Source organism: Phocoena sinus, chromosome 3, assembly GCF_008692025.1.
Source record: "Phocoena sinus isolate mPhoSin1 chromosome 3, mPhoSin1.pri, whole genome shotgun sequence".
NCBI lineage: Eukaryota > Metazoa > Chordata > Mammalia > Artiodactyla > Phocoenidae > Phocoena > Phocoena sinus.
In genome coordinates, this window is record NC_045765.1 from 147,233,378 (window position 1) to 147,259,021 (window position 25,644).

The 25,644-nt window shown below is 47.0% G+C and overlaps 1 protein-coding gene across 2 annotated transcripts in view; it reads left to right on the forward strand.

Annotated features, from left to right (window-relative positions):
• Positions 1 to 24,168, forward strand: part of MTMR12 (myotubularin related protein 12) — a 65,351-nt gene extending 41,183 nt beyond the window's left edge. The window contains exons 8-16 of one of the 2 annotated variants that reach the window (XM_032628036.1): positions 1,552 to 1,627; positions 8,209 to 8,315; positions 8,970 to 9,094; positions 10,557 to 10,635; positions 12,424 to 12,494; positions 14,699 to 14,871; positions 17,212 to 17,379; positions 18,224 to 18,424; positions 21,343 to 23,718. In XM_032628036.1, coding sequence (XP_032483927.1) covers positions 8,251 to 8,315; positions 8,970 to 9,094; positions 10,557 to 10,635; positions 12,424 to 12,494; positions 14,699 to 14,871; positions 17,212 to 17,379; positions 18,224 to 18,424; positions 21,343 to 21,912 — 1,452 coding nt within the window. In that variant the 5' untranslated portion in view covers positions 1,552 to 1,627; positions 8,209 to 8,250 and the 3' untranslated portion in view covers positions 21,913 to 23,718. Of the gene's footprint in view, positions 1 to 1,551; positions 1,628 to 8,208; positions 8,316 to 8,969; positions 9,095 to 10,556; positions 10,636 to 12,423; positions 12,495 to 14,698; positions 14,872 to 17,211; positions 17,380 to 18,223; positions 18,425 to 21,342 lie in introns of both variants that reach the window. The other variant, XM_032628037.1, reaches the window with a different exon arrangement.
• Positions 24,169 to 25,644: the final 1,476 nt, after the last annotated feature.

Sequence of the window (25,644 nt, forward strand, 5' to 3'; positions counted from 1 at the left end):
TTCTAGAACAACAACTGTCATCCTGATTACACACCTGGAGAGCTTTGACACCTCTGATATTTCATAGTTCTGCGGTGGAGCCTGGACACCGGGAATTTTTAAATCTTCCTGAGTTTGAGAGTCATTGATCTGTGAAGAGGTTTTTGCTTCAGTGACAGCACCTGAAGAAGGGATAGTAAGCCCACCCACTCAAGTGGACGTGAAAGAAAATATTCCAAGCACTTCGGAACCTCTAAAGCCAAATAATTCTTCTACGTTTTAATGGTCTGAGGTATCTTAGCCTTGACCAGTTGTTCCCAAACCTGGTTTTACATCACAATATTATGGGAGCTTTGTTCCTTTTAATTACCTTTAAGATTTTTTTTTTTAAGTGGAAAATTTCAAGCAGTATAAAAGAAAAAGAGAATTTGATGAATTCCTTTAACCCGTCACCCAGCTTCAGCAGTTACAAACTCATGGCTAGTCTCTGTGCCTCTACCTACTCCAACCCTCCCCCCCCCCCTCCCGTCCTGCCCAACTATTTTGAAATAAATCCTAGAGCTCATCACATTGCATTCATAAATATTTAAGTATTACATCTCTAAGAATGAAGGACTCTTTTTATAAACATAATCATAAAAGCATTATCACACCTTTCACATTTGATTCCTTAATATCATTCAGTACCCAGTCAAGTGTTGAGATTTTTCCCATTGTTTTATAAATTCTCAAAACAATTTATTTTTCATCGTTTTGTCTGTTTTATCATTAATCAGGATTCAGTGAGGGACTTCCCTGATGGCTCAGTGGTTAAGAATCCACCTGCCAATGCAGGGGACACGAGTTCAATCCTGGTCTGGAAAGGTCCCACATGTCGTGGAGCAACTAAGCCTGTGTGCCACAACTGCTGAGCCTGTGCGCTAGAGCCCGCGAGCCACAACTACTGAGCCCATGCGCTGTAACTACTGAAGCCCGCGTGCTCTAGGGCCCATGTGCCGCAGCTACTGAAGCCTGCGTGCCTAGAGCCTGTGCTCCACAACAAGAGAAGCCACCACAATAAGAAGCCTGCCACTGCAACGAAGAGTACCCCTTGCTCACCATAAGTAGAGAAAGCCCACGTGCAGCAACGAAGGACCCAACGCAGCCAAAAAAAAAGATGCGATGAGATTGATACCTTGAAAACTGATAGGTTTCTTAAACTTCTTAATCTATAGAGTCTCACACTATTAGCTTTTCCTTGCAGTTTATTTGAAGAAACCAGGCCACTTGACTGATAGTTTCCTACAGTCCTGGATTTTGATGAGTACATTGCCATGGTGATTTTATTCATGAGGAACGGACCCCAGAGAGGTGGGTAACTTACCTAGGGTTACACAGAATCAGAGGCAGAGCTAGGATTTAGATTCCTGGTTGATTTCGACAGAGACGGTTCATCTGCACTGGTTCTTCTTAAGAGGGAAATGTGGTCCATGTCATGACACTCTGCTTAACTTCCTGTGTTCAGTGACGTTGAGCTTTCATATTTAGTGAATTAACTCCAGCACTAAAACCGATGACATCTCTTTCTTCTAGGTTGCCAGCATACTTTGTTGTCCCCACCCCTCTTCCTGAGGAGGACGTGCCACGCTTCCATGGTCATGGCATACCAGTAAGTGCATCTGGAAACCCTAAATGCATGGCTTGCTCATTGGCCCATCCTGGAAGATTATCCTACTTAAAGCCCTTGGCTTTGGTATTAAAGAGTTTGTCCTCAGTCCAAGAGCAATCTAAAAATATCTTAGGGACTCCCTAGAGGAGCCTCTTGATAATGAGGCTCCTGGGGTCAGAGTTCTAAAGTTTTCACAGATGCACTGGAGTCTTAGCAGAGACATCTTTAAAGAGCTTTTGGGGGATTACAGGCCAGTCTGGTGTTGAAAGCCGGCCTAATTTAACACCTAAATTGTTTTGAGGCTGAGCCGACCCCGTAAGGGTAGTAGAGTTTAAGGTTCCTTTTGGCCCACACCATTAATCTTGAATGGGCATGGCCGAGTTTCCTCCCAGAGACAACATGGAGAGCTTGCTTAGTTTCCACAGAATAGACTGGGATGGGAGCCATATTTAGTGTGTCACTGATCAAAGAAAGCAAGACCCTGGCAGTTACTCCAGTTTCTGATTGGCAGTTGGGAGTTGCCAAGACCGCAGGGAATTAAGTACAGAATGAGAATACAGACAAATGCTCTGCTATGCACATGGCTGGTTCACCAAAAAGGTCACTCCTGGAATGGGAGGTGAGATGTCTAAGCAGGGGTCACATGCCCGGAAGTGTATGCAGGCCAGGTGGGTAATGAGTGTGGTCCTTGCAATGAAGCAGAGACCCTCTGCCTGGATGAAGGGCTGGCTGCTCTTCTCTGCCGGCCCGTTTGTGCCATGTGGGAATACGGGCCTGCTCTTGCCAGATGTCCAGACCTCGCAGGAGAAATCAGAGACATGGATTTTTTATGTGAGTTTTCCTGATCTCTAAATGTGTGCAGCTGTTCACAACTGATTCAGATGTTTAAAAAACATGTCTTTGGGCCACGTGCCACCAGTGTGCCACCTTTGATTTAGAGCAGTGGTTCTCAAACTTTCCGGTCTCAGGACTCTTTACACTCTTAAAAAGCATTGAGGGTCTCAGAGTTTTTGTATATGTGGTTGTATCTGTTGATATTTGCCATATTAGAAATTAAAACTGAAAAATCGCTTAATGTTTATTTTAGTAAAAATCCTGTTAACATAAAAATTCTGTGAAAAATAACTATATTGTCCAAAACAAAAAAATAGAATAGTACTGTTTTACATTTTTGAAAATAGAAGGCAGCTACATTCTCACATCTTCTCACTTCCTTCAGTCTGTTGTGGTATATTGGGGTGTGGTTGAAGTACATGAAGAAAATCCAGCCTCACACAGATGTGTATTTGGGAAAGGGAGGAGTATTTAATAGCCTTTTCAGAGAATATGAAAATATTATTCTTTGACGGTATACCGAAAAATTGCTAAGTGGTGGTTTCATAAAGATTAATTGCAATAAGGAATCTGAAAACATAGTCAATGAACTTTTCATTCACTGCCAAATTAAAATCCATTGGTCTGTCTTATACTTTGAATGGGTCTTAAAACATGCATGATTTAAAAACATAATACATTGGTCGTTTAGAAAGTATTAGCTCACTAGGTTATACAGGTCATACAAATTTTTTTTTTAATAAATTTATTTATTTATCTTTATTTTTGGCTGCGTTGGGTCTTCGTTGCTCCGCACGGGCTTTCTCTAGTTGCGGCGAGCGGGGGCTACTCTCTGTTACAGTGCACAGGCTTCTCATTGCAGTGGCTTCTCTTGTTGCTGAGCACGGGCTCTAGGTGCGCGGGCTTCAGTAGTTGTGGTACGTGGGCTCAGTTGTTGTGGCTCGCAGGCTCTAGAGCACAGGCTCAGTAGTTGTGGCACACGGGCTTAGTTGCTCCGCGGCATGTGGGATCTTCCCGGACCAGGGCTCGAATCCGTGTCCCCTGCATTGGCAGGCAGATTCTTAACCACTGCGCCACCAGGGAAGTCCCAGGTCATCCAAATATTGACATGCTTTCTTAGATAAAAATCACGTTTGTTAATATCATCCCTGTCTCATCAGGAAAGTCTTTAAATATTGGGAATTTGTCCAGCTAAAAAGGCAGAGACTAGTTTTACAAAATTCTAATTTTTGCTTGAAAGTTCAGCTTTATCATTGGCAACAAATTGTCAGTTGTTGTCCTTAAGGGATAGGCTCACTTCATTCTTGTTTTTTGTTTTTTTTTTCCTAAAGAATGAATGTCTGCCAGATACCAAAGTCTGAACACCCGTAGTTTGTCTGTCATTCACTCTTTCAGTTACAAGAATACAGCAGGTAGCTCAGCTCTCCAGTCAGTCTCATAGGTGCTTTTCCCTGAGACAAACACCTCCATGCTTTGTTTCCACTCCATCACACAGAATATAAAAAATATTAGTATTAAATATTAAATGTAATGATCAAGATTAATATAATTCATAATGTTTTAGTTCTTCATTATGGACATTCTGAAGTGAAACAATTATTTTTTCTTCAAGTTTGTGGCAGTGAATGGACCAGTGCTGTTGGTAGCAATACCTTGGTTGGTACCAAGGCACCAGCAGTTGTAACACTATCAGTGCCAATGTCAACACAGTGAAAAAGACAAATTATATCTTAGTAATATTCTCAGGCCACCTGTAAGGGAGGGTCTTGGGATCTGTAGACAACATTTTGAGAATGTTTTAGAAGAATAAACATGAGGGTCTTCATCCGTCAGCCTTTCATAGATGACTCTAGGAGAAGGGGTATGCTCTGTGGCAAGAAACCAAGGTGAATTGTCTACACACTTGGGAATAGGCTGCTTCTCCATCCAGCATTATATGAAATTTCACTACTCTGTTCTAGCCAGGCCTTGGGGCTGAGAAGAAACTGTCCTGAGAAGATCTGTCCTGAGGAGTCAGCAGCAGAACTTTGATAGAAACTGTAGAAAGCATTCTCATTTTATTAAATCAGCCTTAATTATGTGTCCTGAAAGTCGTAGTGGAGCTTGTGATGCATGGACAGTGGAAAAAATATTACACAAAATGGAGTTCACACATTCACTCAGGGAGCACAGCTCTCAATACACATCACGTAAAATTTACCACTGGTGACAGTGAATATGTTCACAATGTTGTAACAGCCGTTATCACTAGTCCGAGAACGTTTCCGTATCTCTGCTTTTTCACCCTGACTTTTCATCTAGTCTGGTCTTTCCTGCCTCCACTTAACTCCTGTTCGGGGAAGACCTGCATCATCTGTGATTTCAGTCATACCCTTGCTGCCATTCTAGAGACTGTGGCCTCCTGGACCCTCTGCTGTACTCCAGTCCTGAGTATTTATGCTTTTGCTGCGGAGCTAGTGAACATAGCTACAGATTGTTCAGACCAAACAGCAGAGCGTTTTAATGGGATACGTGAAAACTGTTACCTTGCTTCACTTGGGCCCCTGTTCTGCTCAGCAGCCTGTCAGTGAACTCCCGCTGGTTCCTGTGTCGTTCTTCCCTGGGGCCAGGGTAGCCATTTTTTCATTCTCTTTAAGTTGGCGATCCCACCCTTAACTCTCTTACTGTCATCGACCACCTTTCCCTTAGTCCCGAGGGGTCTTGGAGAGCGAGCGACAAGACCTCCCTCCTCCTCCTGTGGTCTCTCTGTGCTCCTTCATCTCCGACCCAGACCTCTGCCCGGGCTCTTGATCTCCTCTGCCCTGGATTTGTCTTCCGTCGCTCTGCCCCTTCTGCGTGTATCTCCGGAGATTCTGCTCTCTTGAAGGCATTCTCAAGTCTCCCTCACCTGAAGAAGCCCTTCCTTAACAGTTGAGCGCGGGCTTGTCTCCTTGCCTGCACTGCCTGTACTTCAGGACTGTACTGATCCTCTCTGCTTGCCTCTACCCCCTTTCCTCTTGCAGCAGGGCTTCTGCCCGCCCCCACTCTGCTGTTGGCGCTCAGAGTCACTGAGCCTGGGTGGCCCCCGTTCTCCACACCGTCAGTCTCTGTAGTTCTGGGTGAACCCCCCCCCACCTTTTTTGCCTTTTAAATTCCTATCTTGGCTTTGGAAACACGATGCCGTCTTGGTCCTCTTACCTCCTTAGTGGTTCCTTTCCTTCTTTCTTACGCTGCTTTCTAGCCTCCAATTGTAGAGGTTCCCCTAAAGCTCTTTGGCTCTATTAAGAGAGACACCTTAGATGTACAAATGATGTACAAGCTATTAGGTATAAAATAAGCTGCAAGGGTATATTGAACACCATGGATAATATAGCCAACGTTTTATAGTAACTATAAATGGAGTATAAGCTTTAAAAATTGTGACTCACTATATCGTACACCTGTAACTTATATGATACATCAGCTATACTTCAATTTTAAAAAGACCAAAAAAAAAATGATCTACCAAATAAACAGGATTATCACACTGATTCTTGTGTGTTGTCAAGTCATTCTTACTAAGAACCCTGTGGCTCTTTCTCAGACAGAAATTGTACATATTACAATAGGAGAAGACATATGTCTTTTGCTAAATTCCTGTGAGAAGTCTCTCTCTGACCAAGAATTTTGCTTGTTTTCTATTTACTGTTTCAAACAGCGAATGTAAGGGCATTGTCCCTTTGTGCCTCAGCTGGGAGGTGACAGTTGAGCCCCAAATAGGAAATGAGCTGTGGTTGAATTTCACCAAGAGCAGATTCTTTCTGCCCCAGGAGAGGAGATAAAAAGGCTTAAGAACACTTAACTTCCTAGAATGTGTCACGAGTCATGGCTAAGAGTGTCCCCCCCCACCTCAGAGTGAGCTGCACCCACCAGGGGGCAGGAGTGCCTGGGCGGGACGTTGGAAAAGGGGGTAAGAGAGAAGCAAGGGGCCCGCTGATTTGTCTCACTGTTCCAACACTTCCGTCTCGTTAGGAGCTTACAGAGTCGGTACTCTTTGGGCAGCTCCGGAAGCAGTTCTGCGTCCCTCTGGCCTCGCTCCGGGGTGGGCTCACGTCTCTTCCACTGAAGCTGGCAGGCAGCTCCTGTGTCCAGAGCTGCAGTCCTGCCTTCTTCTCCTAAGTCATAATCCTCATCTTGGGAGTCTCCTCAGGATCTTCACACAGATGTCCTGTGGGCCCTAGGCACCCAGCACACCCAATACTGATTCATCATCTTCCCCTGATACCCCAAACCCGTTCCTCTTTCTGACTTTCTAAGCATAGTGCAGAATATCGCCTGGGTTTGCTGATCTCTGATCTCCAGCCCAGGATGCTGCTGGCACACCAGTGTGTGGTCTGTACGGTGCAGATGACTGGCAAGAGGGGGCCTCTCTGGGCAGCTGAAATCCTCCTGGTCTGCCTTTGAGCCAGGGCCCAAAGGCTTGGTCAGCAGAGCAGTGCTGGGCTTTCGCCACCGTTGAACCCTTAACCAGACCTTTATACGGGGCACAAAATCCACAGCCGTACTCCCCGGCCCCAACCAATCTTCCCCTCTTCTCCATTCCAGGCTCTCCTGGCAGATTACTTTGCCCCCAAGTCAGTTCTAATCTCCTTGTGTTCCTATACAGCAGAGTAAACAAATGAAACTCCCCCTGTATCCAGAAAAATGCTTAAATACTTGAATCTGTCACTTACGGGCATTCATATGATTTCTTTCTCTGTTGCCGTCCCTTTGTTGTTCATTGAAATTCCCTTCTCCTGTGGTTTACCACATTCTACTTCCTATTATATTTGCAAATTTATTTCCCCTTTTAGGATGTAAGCACCTTGAAGGTAGACAAAGTACCTTAGCCCTCTTTCCATCCTCTCACAACCTAATTCAGTGCCTTGCATGTACAAGTCTCTTACCAATGTATGTTGAATAACCAACTTCCCATGCTTTCTTGTGTGGACTTTCTCTAATGGTGGGAGCTGCCCCCTTTTGGCCATCCAAGTGGAGCACGGCCTTGAGAAGTCACTGCTGCACTGACTGCAACTTGGGGAAGTTATTCGGTCTCTCCAAGCCTCAGTTTCTTGTCGTTAGTGGGGATAATACTTATACCTGTCTCAGAGTGTGACTGTGAGAATTAAATGACTTAATTCATGTAAAATCCTGAGATAATGAGCTGCACTCCAGTGATAGCTTCTATCCTAATAATCCTAATAATGATGATGATGATGTTGTCGTTTTTATCATCATCATCCAGGTTCCCAGCACTAAAGCCAAGTCAAAAGGTGTATGTTAGGGCTTCCCTGGTGGCGCAGTGGTTGAGAGTCCGCCTGCCGGTGCAGGGGACACGGGTTCGTGCCCCGGTCCGGGAAGATCCCACATGCCGCGGAGCGGCTGGGCCCGTGAGCCATGGCCGCTGAGCCTGTGCGTCCGGAGCCTGTGCTCCGCAACGGGAGAGGCCACAACAGTGAGCGGCCCGCGTACCGCCAAAAAAAAAAAAAAAAAAGGTGTATGTTAGACTATAAGTGAGTCTGAGTGTGACCACCTAGACCTGAGTTTCTGTTGTTGTTATCTTTAAGACTAAATCAGCCCTTTTCATTATGAGTATAACATGTTTATTCCTTGGCATAACAAAGTTGAATATATTCAGCTGTTTCATATTGAAGGTGTACCTTTCCCTGTATGAATTCAAATGCTAAGCTTACCTGTCCTCTGTTAGGTGGTTACATTACATCTGGAAAACCCTTTATTCCCCTTTGCAGATATGGTGTTGGTCCTGCCACAGCGGATGTGCCTTTTGAAAAATGTCAGCACTGCCCAAAGAACAGGATGATGGCGTTTTACAAATCCAAAAGAACTTCTTGGATGGGTCGGTACTGTTGTACATTTTGTTATCGTTTATTTAGCTCAGTTTTTGTTTTCCGAGAAGCAGGGAACAGTTCTTGGTAGTTGGTCCATTTCAGTTTACCTGCTGATAAAGCACTTAGTGCTGGGGATACAGTTTAGAGTGGTCGCCTTTAATTTGAAAGGAGTCAGTGTAACATAATCATGAACACCTCAGCTGCATTGTTTTTAGAGATGCACACTGAAGCATTTAGGGGGAAGTGGCATGATTTCTGTAATGTTGACAGCTGTCAAATCTAGGTCAAGGTATACGTCACTGTTATTCTTTTCTGCTTTTCTGCATGTTTGAAAATTTTCAAAATTAAAAGTTTAAAAAAAAAACTAAACTGGATGAATAAAAAACAGAAAAGGAGTAGACTTTGGAGTTAAATTGCCTTGGTTCAAATCCTGGCTCTTTCAGGTGATAAACTTCGTAATCTTGGGCCGGGTGGCTCTGCCCCTTGTTCCTGCATCCCCACCTCTGCTGGCTGGGAGCGGCAGCAGGCAGTAATTGCCTCATTGGGAGGATTCAGTGGGAGCTCTTCACACAGATCTGGGCGCCCAGGAAGTGCTCAGGAAAAATGAACTCTTTCTAACTCACGCCTGCTCTTCTAATCTCTTGTTACTTTTTGTTACCTAGAATTTATAAGACCATCCACAGGCCACCCTATGAAATTGTTAAAACTGAAGACCTGTCAAGCAACTTCCTATCCCTGCAGGAAATCCAGACGGCCTACTCTAAATTTAAACAGCTGTTTCTGATAGGTGAGGAAGAATGCCGAGCAAAACTTTCTGTCTGATGGGGAAAGACATGCCGTGTGGACCAGGTGAAAGTCGGTGCCATTCCCCTGGGTTCCTCATGGCTGTACACAGAGGTTCCCGGCCGTGAGGGCTGGTGTCACGGAGTGGAGGGACCAGTCACCACGGGGCCAGCTGCCCTCAATACACTTGCTGCCACCATTTTGCTCCAGGCTCTTGCCCCACTGCCCCTTCTCAGGGCAGTGAACACAGAGCCACCGTCCTCCTCTCTTCCTTCCCCAGTGGTGAGCGTGAGCTTCTCCCTTAAAAGTTGTAGAACTGTGCCAATCACCTGTATTCACCGGCTATTTTGTAAAGTGAATCATCTGTTGTTTCCCTTAGTGGCTTATTAAATGGACTCCTCCCTCACCAAGTGGAAATATTTAATTTTTTTCCGATTAAGCATATATATATATTTTTTTACAGTGTAAAAAACATTCAGTTAATCTGAAATGTGCAAAGTAGAAAATGAAATATGCCCATCCTAGCCACCACCACTTCCCTGCCCAGGCTGGCCAGTGTGAACAGTTCAGAACTTGAATCAGATTTAATCAAAGTCAGTCACCTGTTGATTCTCTTCACTCTTGAATGAGTGTTTACCCTCTGAGATTTGTCACACTTATAGGTAGCTTTTCCTAACTTTGACTTTTTAGCCTAGTGGTCTGATTTAGGATTTATTCATTGATTCAGTCAACATTTGTTGAATTTCCATTATACACACTAACTATGCTAGGCATTGGAGATAAAGATGAATATGACACCAAGGGAAACAAGTGTGTACCTCTAATTAGAACACACTGTGCTATGTGTTATAAAATAGGTTTACAAAAAGCAGACACCTGGCGGAGAAGTAAGAAATTGCACTAGTTGATCCAGGACTGTGATTCTCCACTTCTGATTTCACCATCCAGTACTTGCAGGGGTATCTGCCTTCTCATTGATTTGAGTTTGCAGCTCTGATGTGCAGTAGACTTCTGTAAAATGCAGGGCTTCTGTATCAAGGTGGGTTGGGAGGATTGTGTCTGGCGTGCAAGGTAAACGTGTGTGTTTAGGATTCCAGCAGAAGCTAGCTCTTCCCTCAGGCCTCCTTGGCATTAGGACGTGGCCTGCTGCATCTTCCTCTTCTAAGAGCAGCAGGCTGGATGTCGACTCTGTCTGCCTAAAGCATGTTACTCTCCTTGTTGAGTTACAGGGTGGACTGTGGCTTAGTATACAGATTGTAGGGCACTTTTTACTTGAGCAATGAAAGTCTATTTTTGACTACCACACCATTCCAGGGGTTTACAATTCAAAAACAATTTCAGCTGAAGGTTTGAAATGCTGGATTCTCAGCCTAGTCTGGGGCAGCGCCTCTGAACAGCACAGGTTTTACAGCAGAGGCACAGCAGCAAACAGTGCCTGACTTCTTTACTCTTTTTCTTTTTTTCAGATAATAGTACCGAATTTTGGGACACAGATATAAAATGGTTTTTCCCTGCTGAAAGTAGCAGCTGGCTTGACATAATCAGGTATTTCGAGGCGTTGTTTTGCTCATGAATTACACAGTTCTCTAAGCCAAAGTAGTAGAGCAGGACTTCCCTGGTGGCGCAGTGGTTAAGAATCCGCCTGCCAATGCAGGGGACACGGGTTCAAGAAGATCCCACATGCCGCGGAGCGACTAAGCCCATGCGCCACAGCTACTGAGCCTGCACTCTAGAGCCCACAAGCCACAACTACTGAAGCCCGCGCGCCTAGAGCCCGTGCTCTGCAACAAGAGAAGCCACTGCAGTGAGAAGCCCGCGCACCGCAGCAAAGAGTAGCCCCCACTCGCCGCAATTGGAGAAAGCCCACGCTCAGCACGAAGACCCAACGCGGCCAGAAATTTTTAAAAAGTAGTAAAGCAACCTGACAAATAATTTAACTGTTTCTATTTCACGGTTAAATATTCTTAGATCACATATTCTGTTCAGGGCTCAGCTGGATTTTACATTCATTATTTATTATTTCTGTGCACATCTGATAAGAATTTACAGACATGCTACCTGCCCATACAGAGATCTGCTCCCTAGACTATAGACTAGGGATGGGAAGCCTACAAAAAGGGGACGTGCAACCCAGCGTTCTAAATGAGCAGCAGCGCTCACCCCCAGGGAGGAATCTGGGGATTGAGAAGGGAGGTAATGCTGAGTTTCTGGGTTTGTTTTTGTTTTTGGCCGAGACCAGGGATGGAACCCACACCCTTGCAGTGAAAGTGCGGAGTCCTAACCACTAGACCTCCAGGGAATTCCCCGGATGCTTAGTTTTTACTGAATACCTTTTTAGAAGAATTCTGTAACGTATATGTCTCTTACCTATTAAATTTTTTTTTACTGTCATTAATGCCAATTAGTTATTTTTCATTTCGGAGTTTAAGTAGAGATTCCGAGAGAACAGAATTTTATTCCCTTTCCTACTTCCATTTTGAATAGCTTCTGTCTGTTGCCCTTAAGTAGAGGAGAGGGCAAAGGGAGGCGCAAAACAGAAATGATGACAGGGTGAGAGCAGGGGAGAGAACAGCTCCGAAGAGAAGACTCCTCCCTTCCACCTAGCTCGGCATCCTCTCTCACATCTGCCTGGGAGTTTGTGCAAAGGAGCCTCAGGCCTCCAAAAACTTTTTTAACAAATAGGTTTTTGAGGAGCCTGCTGCACGTCCTTAATTTGAGTATATAATTGCAAGTATTGTGATGAATGTTATAAAATAAAAGGACCTTTCCTTCCATGGGGTGGGTAGAGGTGAGTGTCCCTAAGCCGGTGAAGAGCCCAGGGAGGCACCACTGCTGCAGGGTTACCAGTGCAGAAGGCAGAGCTGCTGGCAGCGGCAACAGTCTCAAACGGAGCTGCGTCGAGAGAGACAGAGGGGTTTCAGGGCACACTGGGCCTTTCCAGCCACACCAACACATTTAGCCCATGACCTTGAGTTAACAAAATGGACCTGCAGCACAGCCTCCAGATGTGGGCGTTTCTGGGTCTTACTGGGACTCACCAACACACTCAGATACGAATTTGCAATAAGTATTTCTAGTTTAGGAATCACGTAGCAACATTTTTGTATCCATTTTGGAAATCCCTTCTGAAATTTTTAAGTTTCTAATAAGCAGATGAGTGTCTTGCAGTATCTGAATAGCATGAATGATAATTTGTTTCTTTTTGGAGATCTTCAGCATGAAACGGTAAATGAGATAGAAAACTGAAGATCATGTCAGATGCCTCTAAATTTCTTATTCATGATACTAAGCTCAGGAACTAATATCTGTTTTTCTTGCCTCTCTCCTATGTAGACGCTGCCTGAAAAAAGCAATAGAGATTATAGAATGTCTAGAGGCGCAAAACATGAATGTTCTTCTTTTAGGTAATATATTTAAAGCACAAAGGGTGGTTTCCTTTTCCTTTACTTGGGATTCTGTTTCTGTATGTAGAGATTTATGTAAGTGGAATTGTCTTGTAGAAGGAATGAGCTGGTGTAGAAATCCTTCCCATTCTTTTTACCCTGACCTTGGAATGCTCTGCTTTGGAGTTCATTGTTATAGTTTAAAAATAAATTCTTTCTCTTGGAACTCGGCAGACCTATTCGCAGCCCAAGAAGGAATTGTTTGGTGTCTTTACAAAGCTCACATTTCCTCATATTTTGAGGTTTTGTTTTATATTAACTCAAAGTTAAAATCTTTGGATGATCGTTTTTGTATGAAGAGACCCATGGATGGTTTCATTGTTATTTTTACATCTTTGTATCTGACAACTTCATGCAGTTGCCACCACGATTGGTGTGGACCATGATTCCCTTTTCTTCCGTGGACTTAACTTCCTGTACATGTGGACAGGATATACACACCCAGAATGTGTAAAAGAAGTGTAAACCTCATGCAACAAAGATTGTTGGTGGAATTGGTTAGATCTGAGCTAAAATATTATCTGCTGTTTTGAATATTTAAAGTTTCTTATAGCCCCATGCTTTACATTAAGTAGACTGTCTCATGCTTTCATACCCTCAGGCTTTTATCATTTTTCTGACACTCTCCATGACTGCTAGAATTTAGCTTCTGTGAGCAGACTGGAAATGTGTCCACCTGTGATTTCTGTACCTTCTGACTTAAATGTTAATACATGCACTGAGCACCACCCATGTACAGAGCTCTATGCCTCTGCCTTCTAGAAGTTTGAGAGAGCAGGCCTAAGGGTGTTATTGAAAAAGATCTAATTAACAACAGCAGAACAGAGTATTGAGTAACTGGTGAAAAGGAGGGATAAAGGTTGGGGGGCTGAGAGGTGCAAGTACCCAGGGCCAGACTGCACCAATCCCAGAGTTGCGTAAAATGAAATGGGGATCTTTAGCGGGTGAGACTGAGCTCTCCCACACTCCTGGAAGGACTGCTGAGTTGTATCTCTGAAATCTCATTCTCTAGCTGCTCTTCCTAGGACTCGCATGTGTACTGTTAACACCCTTCACACGCAAGAAGGAAGATTCTCTTAAAAAATGAAACTTGTTTTGGAAGGTGATAGCACAAGAAAGACATATAAAATCTGCTTCTTCTGAACCCATGTGTTCCCATTGTTTAGGCTTGTTTCCTGGAGGAGAAGTAGGAGCACAGTGTAAGCGTGGCTCTGTAGTGCTTCGTGACCCCGGGGTCAGGAGGAGAGTTTAACAGTGCAAACACCTCCCTACGTAGAATTTGTTCTGAAGTTTCTCTAAACCCACTGCTACCAGCACCATTGTCCTCGTGGACATTTTAAAATAGCACCTTGAGTTGCACTTCTTTGTGTAAAGTAGAAACCACAGGGATGTAGACCTTGACTTTTAGGACCTTAAAACTCTAAGACAAATGCACGGATCTAGATGTATGTTTTTATTTGCTATGAGTCATGTATGGTGAACCAGGATATGAGCAGAATTTTCATCGTGTGGGTTTTGTACCGTGCACTCCAGGGGTGGGCACATGGCTTATACTTACTGTGGAGAGTTTTTCCTCTAGGCTAGGCGAAAGAAGCGGGCCCCCTCTGTGCTCCCAGACAGAAATGGAAAGAGCCGTAGAGCTGAGAATCAGAGCATTTTGGTGCAATCCAGGAATGCTACCCTTTCTCCGAAGCAGAGGTAGTGGAGGAAAGGTGGCTGAGAAGCAGTTTTGCCTTGGAACAATGAGTTCAGTGATGGAGACCCTGACACACCAGCTGGAAGGGTTTTGAACTTGGTCTGTGGAGCCCAGCAAGTGCCATGATGTATATGATTGTGCCCTCATCGTGTAGCACATTTGGACCCCGCGTTCTGACACTGGGTTTGCCATGCTGCATTTATTCATAAGTAACAAATCCATCTTTAGTGCCAGTGTGTGCTGGAACCAGTGCCAGCCAGGCTAGAAGCTATTTGTCTCTCAATCTGAAAACATTACCCTTTTTTCCCCACTGGCCCTGGCCTTTGGAGAATTAGAGCTTGACCGTCAGTGGGAGGCGCTGGTGTCGAGGCCCCTGCTGTTACCTTGCCTGTGCGAGCCCTCTGCAGCTCTTTAACACTTGGTACCCTCCTTCCTCTCCGCGCTGCTGCTGGGCCTCCCTCCACCCCAGAGGAGAACGCTTCCGACCTCTGCTGCCTCGTTTCCTCTCTGGTGCAAGTGATGATGGACCCCCACTGTCGAACCAGGTTCGGTTTCCAGAGCCTTGTCCAGAAGGAGTGGATCGTGGGCGGGCACTGCTTCCTGGACCGCTGCAACCATCTACGTCAGAGTGACAAGGAGGAGGTGAGTGTCCCCATCACAGACCCGGCAGCCATGGGGAAGCAGAGCCCCGTCTCTTCGTTCATCTGTCTTCCGACCGAGGGCTCCTGCCTGCAAAGTGCTCGCCTTTTAGGGGCTTGTCAGGAAGGCTGAGGTCAGTGCACTGCTAGATGCCTTTCAATGCTTGAAACACTATTGAAACTCTTCCCAGGGGAGAGGGGTGTTTATTAACAGGTGTGTTCAGAGTCTTCTCTTCTAAATTGTGTACCCCAGGGGGCTATTATATTTCATGGTGGAAGTAATACTGATTTGTAAAACTTAAATAAAAATGAACTCAGTGAGAGAGACTCCCACAGTTTCTGTTAATTTAGTCTTTGCAAAAAAAAATGAACATTTAGGGTACAAGTTTCCTACAGAAAATACATAATAACGCAAAGTAAATTTTCCTTGCAGTAAACCCTTTCAAAATAAAGCACAGGGTTATGTGAACGCTATCCAGTACCAGGGCCTTCGCCATGGTAGCTGCAGATCTGGGCCTCCGAATTCAAGCGCTGGAGAGTTAGTGTCACAGTTCAGTTAATGAAAATGAGCCCCCCAGGTTGGGGTGTACTTGTCTAGGTTACAGCGGTGCAAACTCCTTTGGCTGCATTATTAACGACTGTGGAAAGAAAAATGAAAACAGGTGAACTTTAATTAGATCACCTGCAGAGGTAACGTATGCTAGCAGGGCGACTGGTGGTTTTTCTTACCCCAGGTAATAAGCACGTCTGTCTGCGGTGCTGGACAGCTTGACACAGGGGCTGTGGAAACAGAGACGTGGCTCTTGCCCATAAGGGCTTGGTGTGTCCTGGGAGACCCAGCCCCCTCTCACTAGGCCTGCAGTTTCTTTCAGGACTGTTCTGTACTCATCCGTGTCCCATTGGGCTGAATGGACATCACCATCTTTCAGTCTTGAAAGGGACCTTGCGTTTCTGAGATACTAATTTGAAAGGTTAATGGGACTCAAATAACATGACGGGCAGAAAGAGCTGATACTGTGTGGGGAAGAGTGTGCTTTTGTATATCTCGTATAGTTTGTATATCTTGAGAAAAGGGGGACTGACAGGCACCGTGTCTAGTGGGGCAAGAGCCCGAGAGCAGATCGGGTCTGTTTACCCAGTGCTGGGAGGAGTCACCCGTACTTTGTGAGTCCATTTCCCTGAGTGTACAATGAGGTCCAAACATTTTATGCTCTATTTAAGTATGCTCTTGAACATAAAACGAGGTGTGAAATAAAGTTGCCCATGTAGACCTTTCTTTTCATCTCAACACTGACATACTGGAGTTTTGATAGAAAACTGGGTGTTCTACTTTGTGATGTGATTGACACGGCACTGGACTTTGATTCAAGAGCTGGCTTCTGGGCTTCCCTGGTGGCGCAGTGGTTGAGAGTCCGCCTGCCTGATGCAGGGGACACGGGTTTGTGCCCCGGTCTGGCAAGATCCCACATGCCGTGGAGCGGCTGGGCCCGTGAGCCATGGCCGCTGAGCCTGTGCTTCCGGAGCCTGTGCTCCGCAATGGGAGAGGCCACAACGGGGAGAGGCCCGCGTACTGCAAAAAAAGAAAAAAGAGCTGGCTTCCCAGCTCCCGCCTCTCAGGAGCTGTGTGTGAGACCTTGGCCAAGCTCGGGAAGGGAGAGACCGTGACGTGACCTGTCCTGTCCACCTGACAGGGTCACTGGTGATTGCACGAGGAGCAGTTGGGGATGACAAGGCACCCTCGAAAACTCTCATCTCTACTATTAGAGGGCTTGCCTCTGAAGCTAATAAAAGAGGCCATCGCTTAAAAAAGTGCATTTGTGAAAAATGTTAGAGACTCATTTTTGCTGCTTCTGGCTTCTCTCCCGTCCTCTTTCTCTTTTGCGCCCTCATTGTCAGGGGTGTGGAGAAGGGAGTATCCAGAGTATTTGAAGTAATTGAGTAGTATTTCTTTGTAACACAGTGCTACTAATGAGAAGAGTGGAATTCTTCTGTGGGGAACAGCCTTTCATTTGTTGAGGTTCAGAGCTAGTGTTCCCTGTTACCAGGATCAGTTGCAAGTGCTCATCTGTCAGTGCTGATTGACAAGGAGATTTTTACATCATCTCAGGAATGTCTTTCACGCAGAGAGGTCCTGCCAAGTCCTGATGTTAATCCACGGGTGTGTGGTTTCAGTTGACCATATTTATCGCTGGGAATGGGATGGAGTTGAGAATGTGAATTGCCTGGAATGCGTTTCCCAGAGAATATAGTGCCCGGGAGAGGTTATTCCCCAGCTGTCGAGGTGGCTGCCCCGAACCCAGGACTGCTGGTGCCCCTCAGTCACATGTATCTCATTTTTACGTAGGTTCCCGTGTTCCTGCTCTTCTTAGACTGTGTCTGGCAGCTGGTGCATCAGCATCCCCCAGCCTTCGAGTTCACGGAGACGTACCTGACCGTTTTGTCAGATAGCCTGTACATACCTATCTTTAGCACCTTCTTCTTCAATTCGCCTCATCAAAAAGATACAAACATGGTAAGAGTCCCTCTTAGGAACCTGTGTATTGGAGAAGCCATGTCTCACAGGTAGGGTGCAAGAAGATTGATGATAAAAATGATAATTTTGTAACAGTGATTATATGCTGGGCCCTGTTCTGAGTGCTTTCCGGGTATTGATATTCAATCCTCAAGCACCCTGTGGGTCTGAATTATTATTATCCCTGAGGAGCTGAGGCACTGAGACAGTGGGTAACTCGCCCCGGGTCACATGGTAAATATTGGAGCCGGGAGCAAGTGTCAGAGCCAGGAATGAAGCAGATTAAAAGTTGTCTTTGTGAACAGGTCAGATGCCTTCTCTTCCACTTGCCCGATGCCTGGAGTGACTGTGAAGAGAGCTGTGGCGGAGCAGGGAAGCTAGGCTTTCACTTTCCGTCTTAAACGTCTTTAGTCTCCCTTGAGGCCGCGCTCCCAGGGCCTTAAGTCTGCGCTATCGGTGCTCTGACCAGCCCTCTGGGGGCCTCGGGGTTTGCTGGAGCTGGCCCTCCAGTGGGATTTTACCATATCCCACAGGGAGTGGGAAACAGAGCCCCAGGCTCCACTCACACAGCCTCGCTGCTCACCAGCTTCGTGACCTCAGGCGGTCACTTCCATTTTCTGAGCCTCAGTTTCCCCAAAGGTGAATTAGAAAACTAGGAGTGACCTCACAAGGGTGCTGTCCTGGGAGACTGCGGCTGACATGTGGCCCGCTGGAAGCAGCGCGTCCTGCCCCTCCCCGCGCAAAGCCGTTAGTGCAATGAGCAGCCACTGGAAGGCTGGCTCTCAGGGCAGGCGGGGCGCTCCTTCCTGGGGCCCGTCTCCAGCACTGTGTTTGCTTTCCTCAGCCCCGCTGGAAGCGCCGTGACCTGTGCTTGTTTTGGCAGGGCCGGGAAGGCCAGGGTGCACAAAGCAAGCCTTTGAATCTCCTCACCGTGTGGGATTGGTCTGTGCAGTTCGAACCCAAAGCCCAGACGTTGCTCAAAAACCCTCTTTACGTGGAAAAGCCAAAACTGGACAAAGGCCAACGGAAAGGAACGCATTTCAAAGTAAGATGTGCATATGTCTAACCCCCTTGGTCTGCGCAGAGATCCCCATGTCTGTAAGGATGAGAGTTACACGGACACAGTCTGCAGAGTCGAGGTCGTAACGGGCAGATTGTCAGGGCCCCTGAGAATCCTTTGCCTTCAGCAGGCCAGCGTCTGTCCTGATGAGACGTAGCCATTAGCTGAGTGTCGCCGGGGCTGCTGCGTGGAATCGAGCGTCTCGCCCCTGCCCGCGTGCGGTTGGTAGAGTAGAGGGGACGGCGATCACGGTGTGGGCTCTACTACGCCGTCTGTACCGGTTCACATCTTTAATAGCCAGGCCTCTCTTCACGCTAACAATGGTGTTTGCGACTAATGTGTTCTGTCAGGGGCCACAAAGTCTCTGGCACAACTTCCCGCATGCTGTTGGAGCTCGAAAACAGCCACAGACGCCCCGTAAGCAGACAGGCCTGGCTGTGTTCCAGTATTTACAAAAGCAGGCACCAGGCCAGATTGGGCCCGCGGGCTGTTGTTTGCAGACCTGGGCTGAAAACGACAGGCATCAAATTATTTGGGCCTCCCTTTAGATATTTGTTCCTGACCTTACTAGTTATTAACCCCGACGCTCCCTGGGTGATGCGTGATTTACATGGCATTTCCCGTTCAGTCTCCTGACCCGGACCCCCTGCCAGCCTCCCGACCCCATGAAAGGGAGAGCGGGGTGGCCAGTCACAAGTCGGTGCGCGTCACTGCCTTCTCCACCGCCATCCTTCTGATCCCGCCATCCCACGGGGCTCCTGGGAGCCCAGCCCGTCCTGCTGTGGGAGCTGGCTCCGTTCTCAAGGGGCTTGGGGACCCAGGTGAGCCACAGCCAGCACTCGCAGAAGGCACAGCTGCTGGATAACTTAGAGCTGATGCTTCGCCCTTCAAGGGTCCTCAGGCCCAGGCTGGGTGTTTGCCCTCCTGGCTCAACCTCTTTCCTGTCTGTTGGGCCAGAACTGCCCTGCGCTCCAGAACAGTTTGGCCGGAGGTCAGTTTTTGTCAGCGTGCTGTGCCCCCTGGTGGCTGCACACACACTTCCCGCCCTGTCAGGTTTGCGGAGCTGCCCCAGGCCCTCAGAGACGGAAGGGAGGAAATAAAAGCTCCACCCGGTAAGACTAGAGTCCATTTCTCTGCCCAGGCCCCGTTGTTCTAAGTGTCCCTTCTCCTTGTAGATGGGAGCAAAGGACCTAGGTTCCAGGAGCTGGCCAGTGGGAGAGACTTAAGCTGCAGGGTTGGGGCATCTCAGCTTGTACTAGCTAATGCAGAGCTGGCGCTGGGCCAACGAGGACCTGTGAAGCCATTTGGTGAGGCATCTGGGCGTCAGGCTCGGGGCCTCTTGTTGAGTGGACAGGTGGCCTTGGAGTAGTTCTGTAGAGACCAAAGAGCCGTGGCCGACCAGCACGATGCACTGCTCTGGGAATTACCACTCGTGACCATGGGGTCCACTCAGGTGTGGGGTCCAAGCCTCAGCCCTAGGCCTTGACCAGGCTCTAGGGGCACAGTGCTGTTCACACCTGGCCCGTCTGGAATGCTCCGTTCACTTACGGCTTCAGAGAGGGGCTTGCAAGACAAGGAGAGCTCTGTTAAGAGTCCAGGCTCTGGAGCCAGACTGTGGTCATGAAACCACGTGTGGCACTTGGTAGCTGGGGCCTTTGCAGTTGCTTAACCTCTGTGCCTTAGTTTTCTCATCTGTAAAATGGGGCAGTAATAGTGACTTTGAGAACTGGGTAAGTGGTTGCATGTTAAGCGCTGAGCACAGAACCCAGCAGGCAGTGAACACTCTGTGGCTCTTAGCTTCCACCTGCTTCCCCTGACCCCTGACCCACCTGCATCACTGGAGAGAAGAGGCTGGCCCCCGACTCCTGGCCTTCGGCTCTCCTGCCCCCAGATGGAAAGTCAAAAATCCTGGTCATCTCTCACTTGGGGTATTGTGAATGGTTTTGCTTTCTACTTTGTATTTTTATTGTTTTTCTACATTCCATAATAAGGAAATATTTTTTATAAGGAAGAACCACTGGCAGGAGCATGTTAGAGAGTTAGGAGGCTAGCCCCAGAATAAAACTTTTATCTATTCTGATTTCAATTGGATACCTCAGGGGCAAAAGAGTTGGAGAGAAACAGCTTCTCCTCAGATTTTTACCTTCTCCTTTGGGCACCAGGGGTCCCTTGTAACCGTCTTTACCATCTTCACAACCCTTTCGCAGTGCATCCCCAAACACAGTACCTTGCTTTGGCTGCAGGTGGAGTTACCGAGGAGGGCAAAAGTGTAAATGCTCTCACATTTTCTACTCCGTGCAGCTCATCAGAGAGGAACATCCAGCCCGCTTAGCCAGTCCTCAGGTTTCTTTTGCTCCCGTCTGTCTCTTTGGCCGGAATCTTTTTGACTTAGGCTTGACCTCCCACTGGATGCCCAGTAGCCTACAAGTTAAGCCTACAAGTTATTTCATTGGAGTGACAGGCTCTTCAGGTTGTCGGCACCACTTCCTCACAGGTGGTGTTCAGAATATTGTGAAAGCGAACACCCTAAATTTCTCAAAGAAGAAACATTTTGCTCCTTTCAAAAATGAATAGGCCTCATCCCCAAACTCCCCTAAATCATCATCAGCCTATCTTACCTTAAGCTTGTCCTTCACAAGTACTTAACGCCCCGCACCTGGTTTCACCCATTTGTTTATACACCCAGTGTGCATCTGACACGTGCATTGTGGCATAAACAAGAATCCCCTACCCGCCCGCCGCTGCTCTCTCTCTGCGTATGATAGCGTCGCAGTGAACTTACGTTCACGGGGCAGTTCTGATATCTCATGACTTCGGTTAAGGCAGGATTCTGCCTTGATGGGAACAGCTGTCACCGTGCTGTCCGGCTAACCAGAGAATTTTATTTGTGTTTTCTCTCAAAGCATCAACGACAACTTTCTTTGCCACTCACCCAATCTAAATCATCTCCCAAAAGAGGATTTTTCAGGGAAGAAACAGATCATTTAATTAAAAACCTTCTGGGCAAGAGAATTAGCAAACTGATTAATTCCTCTGAGGAGCTGCAGGACAACTTCCGAGAGTTCTACGACAGCTGGCGCAGCAAGCCCCCCAACTACCACGGGCTACTGCTGCCTCACATCGAGGGGCCAGAGATCAAAGTGTGGGCCCAGCGCTACTTGCGGTGGATTCCAGAGGCCCAAATTCTGGGTGGCGGCAGAGTGGCCACCCTGAGCAAACTCTTGGAGACGATGGAGGAAGTCCAGCGCCTACAGGAGAAAATCGAGGAGAGACACCACAGCCAGGAGGCCCTCCAGGCAGAGGCCGCCTCGCTGCTGAGGACCTCGGCCCGCCTGTCCTCCTTGTTCCCTTTTGCGCTGCTGCAGCGCCATTCCTCCAAGCCAGTCCTGCCCACCAGCGGCTGGAAAGCTCTGGGAGATGAAGAAGACTTGGCCAAGCGAGAAGATGAGTTTGTGGATCTAGGGGATGTGTGACTGGTCTGCTCAGTGGCAGTAAGAGAGGAGTGTCACAGGCTGAGGCAGGAGCCAGACACGTCTGCTGTCTGCATCGGGCCGTCACGCTGAAGCTGACTGCTGGGAGGAAGCCTGGGCCTTCAGGAAAAGAGCTGGTCCTCATTTCCCACCCCACCCCCCATGATTCTGAAAGACTATGCAGTTAAAACCATAGCTCTAGTATTATTAGTGGAAAGGAGTTACTGCTTGACCCATAATACAACTGTGGCCAGTGTCTTCTGCATTAGTATCACACAGACCCTGCAGTAGCTGGTTTACTACTTAGAAAGGGCCTTGGTAAGATGTGCTTGGACTCCATACTGTCTTCAGATCTTTGCTGTGCCAGCGTGATTTATCCAGTCGTCGGGAGTAGTAAGCGTCTCTCTAGCCCATCTCGGCTCGGAACAAGTCCAGCTTTACCTGATGTGTGTGGCGAGTTGAGAGATTCAAATAGAGGTGTTTAGATGTATGGCCTTCGTTTCCAAACCTTAGCATCTTTCCTTTCTGCGTCCTCTTGCCACGCGTGTCACTATCCTGACGTTTCTGAGCATCCTCAGGCTGTGTCACTTTATGTGGGACGGGGGACTGGCTCGGGGGCCGGCAGCCCCGGGTCCCCCGCCTGCTCTGTACCACTCGCCACTGCCCCTGCACGCTGCCCACCTTGGTGCACGTGGTCCCGGGATCTTGCTGCTACACCTGTTGGGCAAACTGGGGGACTCCCTTTGGTTTGCCCAGAGGAGCTTCCATTTTTCTGGAGGCGTGCAGTGTTTGAAAGCAGTTGCTTTGCCTTTTCCTAATAGCACGCCAGGGCGTCAAGCGTCTGTGCCCGCCGTCCTCAAGACGGTTTCCCCAGATTCTGTTACCTTATAGACTGCTGAGTAGGATCGCTGTTGAGCGTAGCTTTCATAGGGAAGCGGTCAAGCAGAAATATCAGAAGTGATGGTGATCACATAGTACCTCAGCGATTTAAAAAGCCATAGAAGAAACTTGACTATGCCTGGTAACCTTCCTGGATCTGCTGTCTAAATGATATATATTTTTTAAATGCAGGAAAGTACACTTTGTAAGGACCAGTTTTTTCATTCTCCATGGAACCCTGTTCAATTCCACAAAAGGAAGGGGAAAGAAATTATCTCGCATTAGAATGTTTCCTATCGAAAGTTTGCCTTTTATATCCATTCGTTCTCCAGTGTAGATCCCAATTTGAATACTGCCTGTTTAGAAAAACTTTCAGTTGCTTAAGGGCAATAAGAAATTTTGAAACTATTGACAAAGAGGAGTTTCTCGGTTTGCACTGAATCGTCTTTTGTACACACAAGAAATTGCTTTGCGGTCCTCCCCACGCCATGACAGTGGAGATTGAGGGGAGGGTAGGATTCATGCACCTGGGGCCAAACACATGCCCAGTCTTGGTTGCCTTAAGAGTCTCACTAGTAAGGTCAGTGTTGGGCTTGCAGTGGGGATTTTAAAATGACCCTAGTTCGTTGGCTACCTTCTTGTACGTTCTGTGGGCCTTCTTAAACTAGCACTAACCTCCCTTCCCTGCCCCACTGCCTCCCAGGTACACTATGGAGCTAACTAGTTTTGTTACCATATTATAATGGGAATATTTATACAATAGCCTCTTCAGTCTTAAGATCTTAGTAATTTTCATTCCAAAAATGCCTGGTGTGATGCTTTACACTCCATAAGGTATGGTTTAAAGGCACAAGGTCACGGCCCCTGTCATAGTGGTTGAATGTGCATTGAAATATTTTTCTATGATTTTTTTTTTTTTTATAAAATTACGATAGAAAAATAAGCTGTTGTAACATGTAAGGTTATGACAGTTTATGTATTTATATTTGAAATCAGATTTCTATAAAGCTGTATTTGTGTACAGGATTCTCAGTGGGTTTATATATTGTGACATTTTTATTCAAGATTGAGATGTGGATTATGCTCGCAGTAAAAGCTGAAATGAGACCATTTACTTTGTCTGAAATGCTGCACTGTGCCCGTTTGGAAATGTACATTGACTTCCTGTATATAATATCTTGAGTTTGTTTATACCTCCAAGTTTTTACACTGAAGATAAATTAGCTTTAATTACATGCAAAACGTTTTTTAAAAAAGGGAGTAAGCTGTTGGGCTAAATCTGTATAAATGTGCTTTTTATTTTCTGGATGTACAATGAGAGTTTATACTTGTATTTCACTGCATCATATCCGATGGCAGAAATTAAAGCACAATTTACAATCCTGTATTTGGTGTGGTTGATATAACATGGAATAATTACTTTCATTTAGTCAGTGTGTGTGTGTCTGTGGGTGGTCGATTGGTTGGTGGGTGGGTGGGAAACCAATAACCAAATAAAGATTTGGAATTTCAGGAGGAGATCAAATCCTGTGACGAAAAATAAAATAAGGTAGGAGCCCTACAGGGTAAGTAAAGGGAAAAGGTTTTTTTAATCCCTGAAATTAAATATCACTGCCTCTTTGCTTTTGTGGGGATACGTAAAATGATGATTCTGTTATTTTGTGGCTGGAAGGGATCTGAGTTCAGTTAAACCATGGAAGAGAGAAGCCTTCGCTTTTCCTCCCAGAGAGGATAAGCACGCTGGCCTGGCTGTGATGGTGTGTACGAGTAGGATTTTTTTCCTCATTCGCCAGTTTAGCGTTTACTAGATTGAGACCTGTGACTTGTGGTGGCTGGGAAGTTCCTCCCTCCTCTGCCCTTTCCTGCCCGTGGCCCTCTCCCTCTCCGTAGCCCTGCTCTGCTTGCTCTTCCCCTGCTGTCGGCCAGGCCCAGCCTCCTGCGTGGCAGAGCTGACTCTGAGCCATGCCTGGAACTTCATAAGCCCTCACTGCTGCCCCACTCCCTTCGGATGTGTCAGTTCTTTGATACTTGTATTAAACTCCCAAGTATTTAGCAGTTCTGGCTCTACAGGCTCGCAGACTCCAGTCCTGTTTTCCACATTTATTAACCAGCTCTTGGACTTGGGATGACTCGGCTGTCTCTCTCTCCGGGTTTTACTTGTTCCTTGGTTTCCAGGTGAGGGTTGGGGAGGGACCGGAGGGCAGGGGAGGGGAAGAGTGGGGCATTTTCCATCCAGTGTGAAACAGGACTGTGGGGAGAGGTGGCTCCCGTTGAGAACAGACTCCTGACTCGCCTGCCTTCGTGTCACCTCCTGTCCTGGAAGGTGAGTCGAGGGGCAGAGGGAGCCTGGACTCCAGCCTGTTTTCCCAGCCCCTCCAATGGTTGTGGTCAACGTTGCTCAACAGGAGGAGAGGCTCCTCAGCTGTGCTTGTGCCCCCCTGGGCTCTAGAGCATTGGTGGAGCCCGCCCTGGGGCAGGACCACTGCAGGGACAGGGCCTGTAGTGACACAGCCTTCCACGTTGACCCAGCCTTCCACGTTGACCCTTCCAGCAACCTCCCCCGAGCACACATACACTCTCTCGCCCTTAAAAGTATTAGATGGGGATGGGAGACGCAAGACCCTGTTTGTGCCGTGGGCTCCAGTGAACGTCTAAGGGCTTACACAGGAGAATGTTGACAACCAAGCTGGCCACTGGTAATATAAAATAAGTGGTGAAATGTCATTTATATATTGAACAGGAAAGTAATTTGTTAGCATGATGGTTCTGTATCTTTAAAAACACAGACATCTTGGTCTCTTTTGTGGTTCAGGCCCAGGCTCTTTTAAATTCTTTTGTTTTTAATCCTCCTATTGC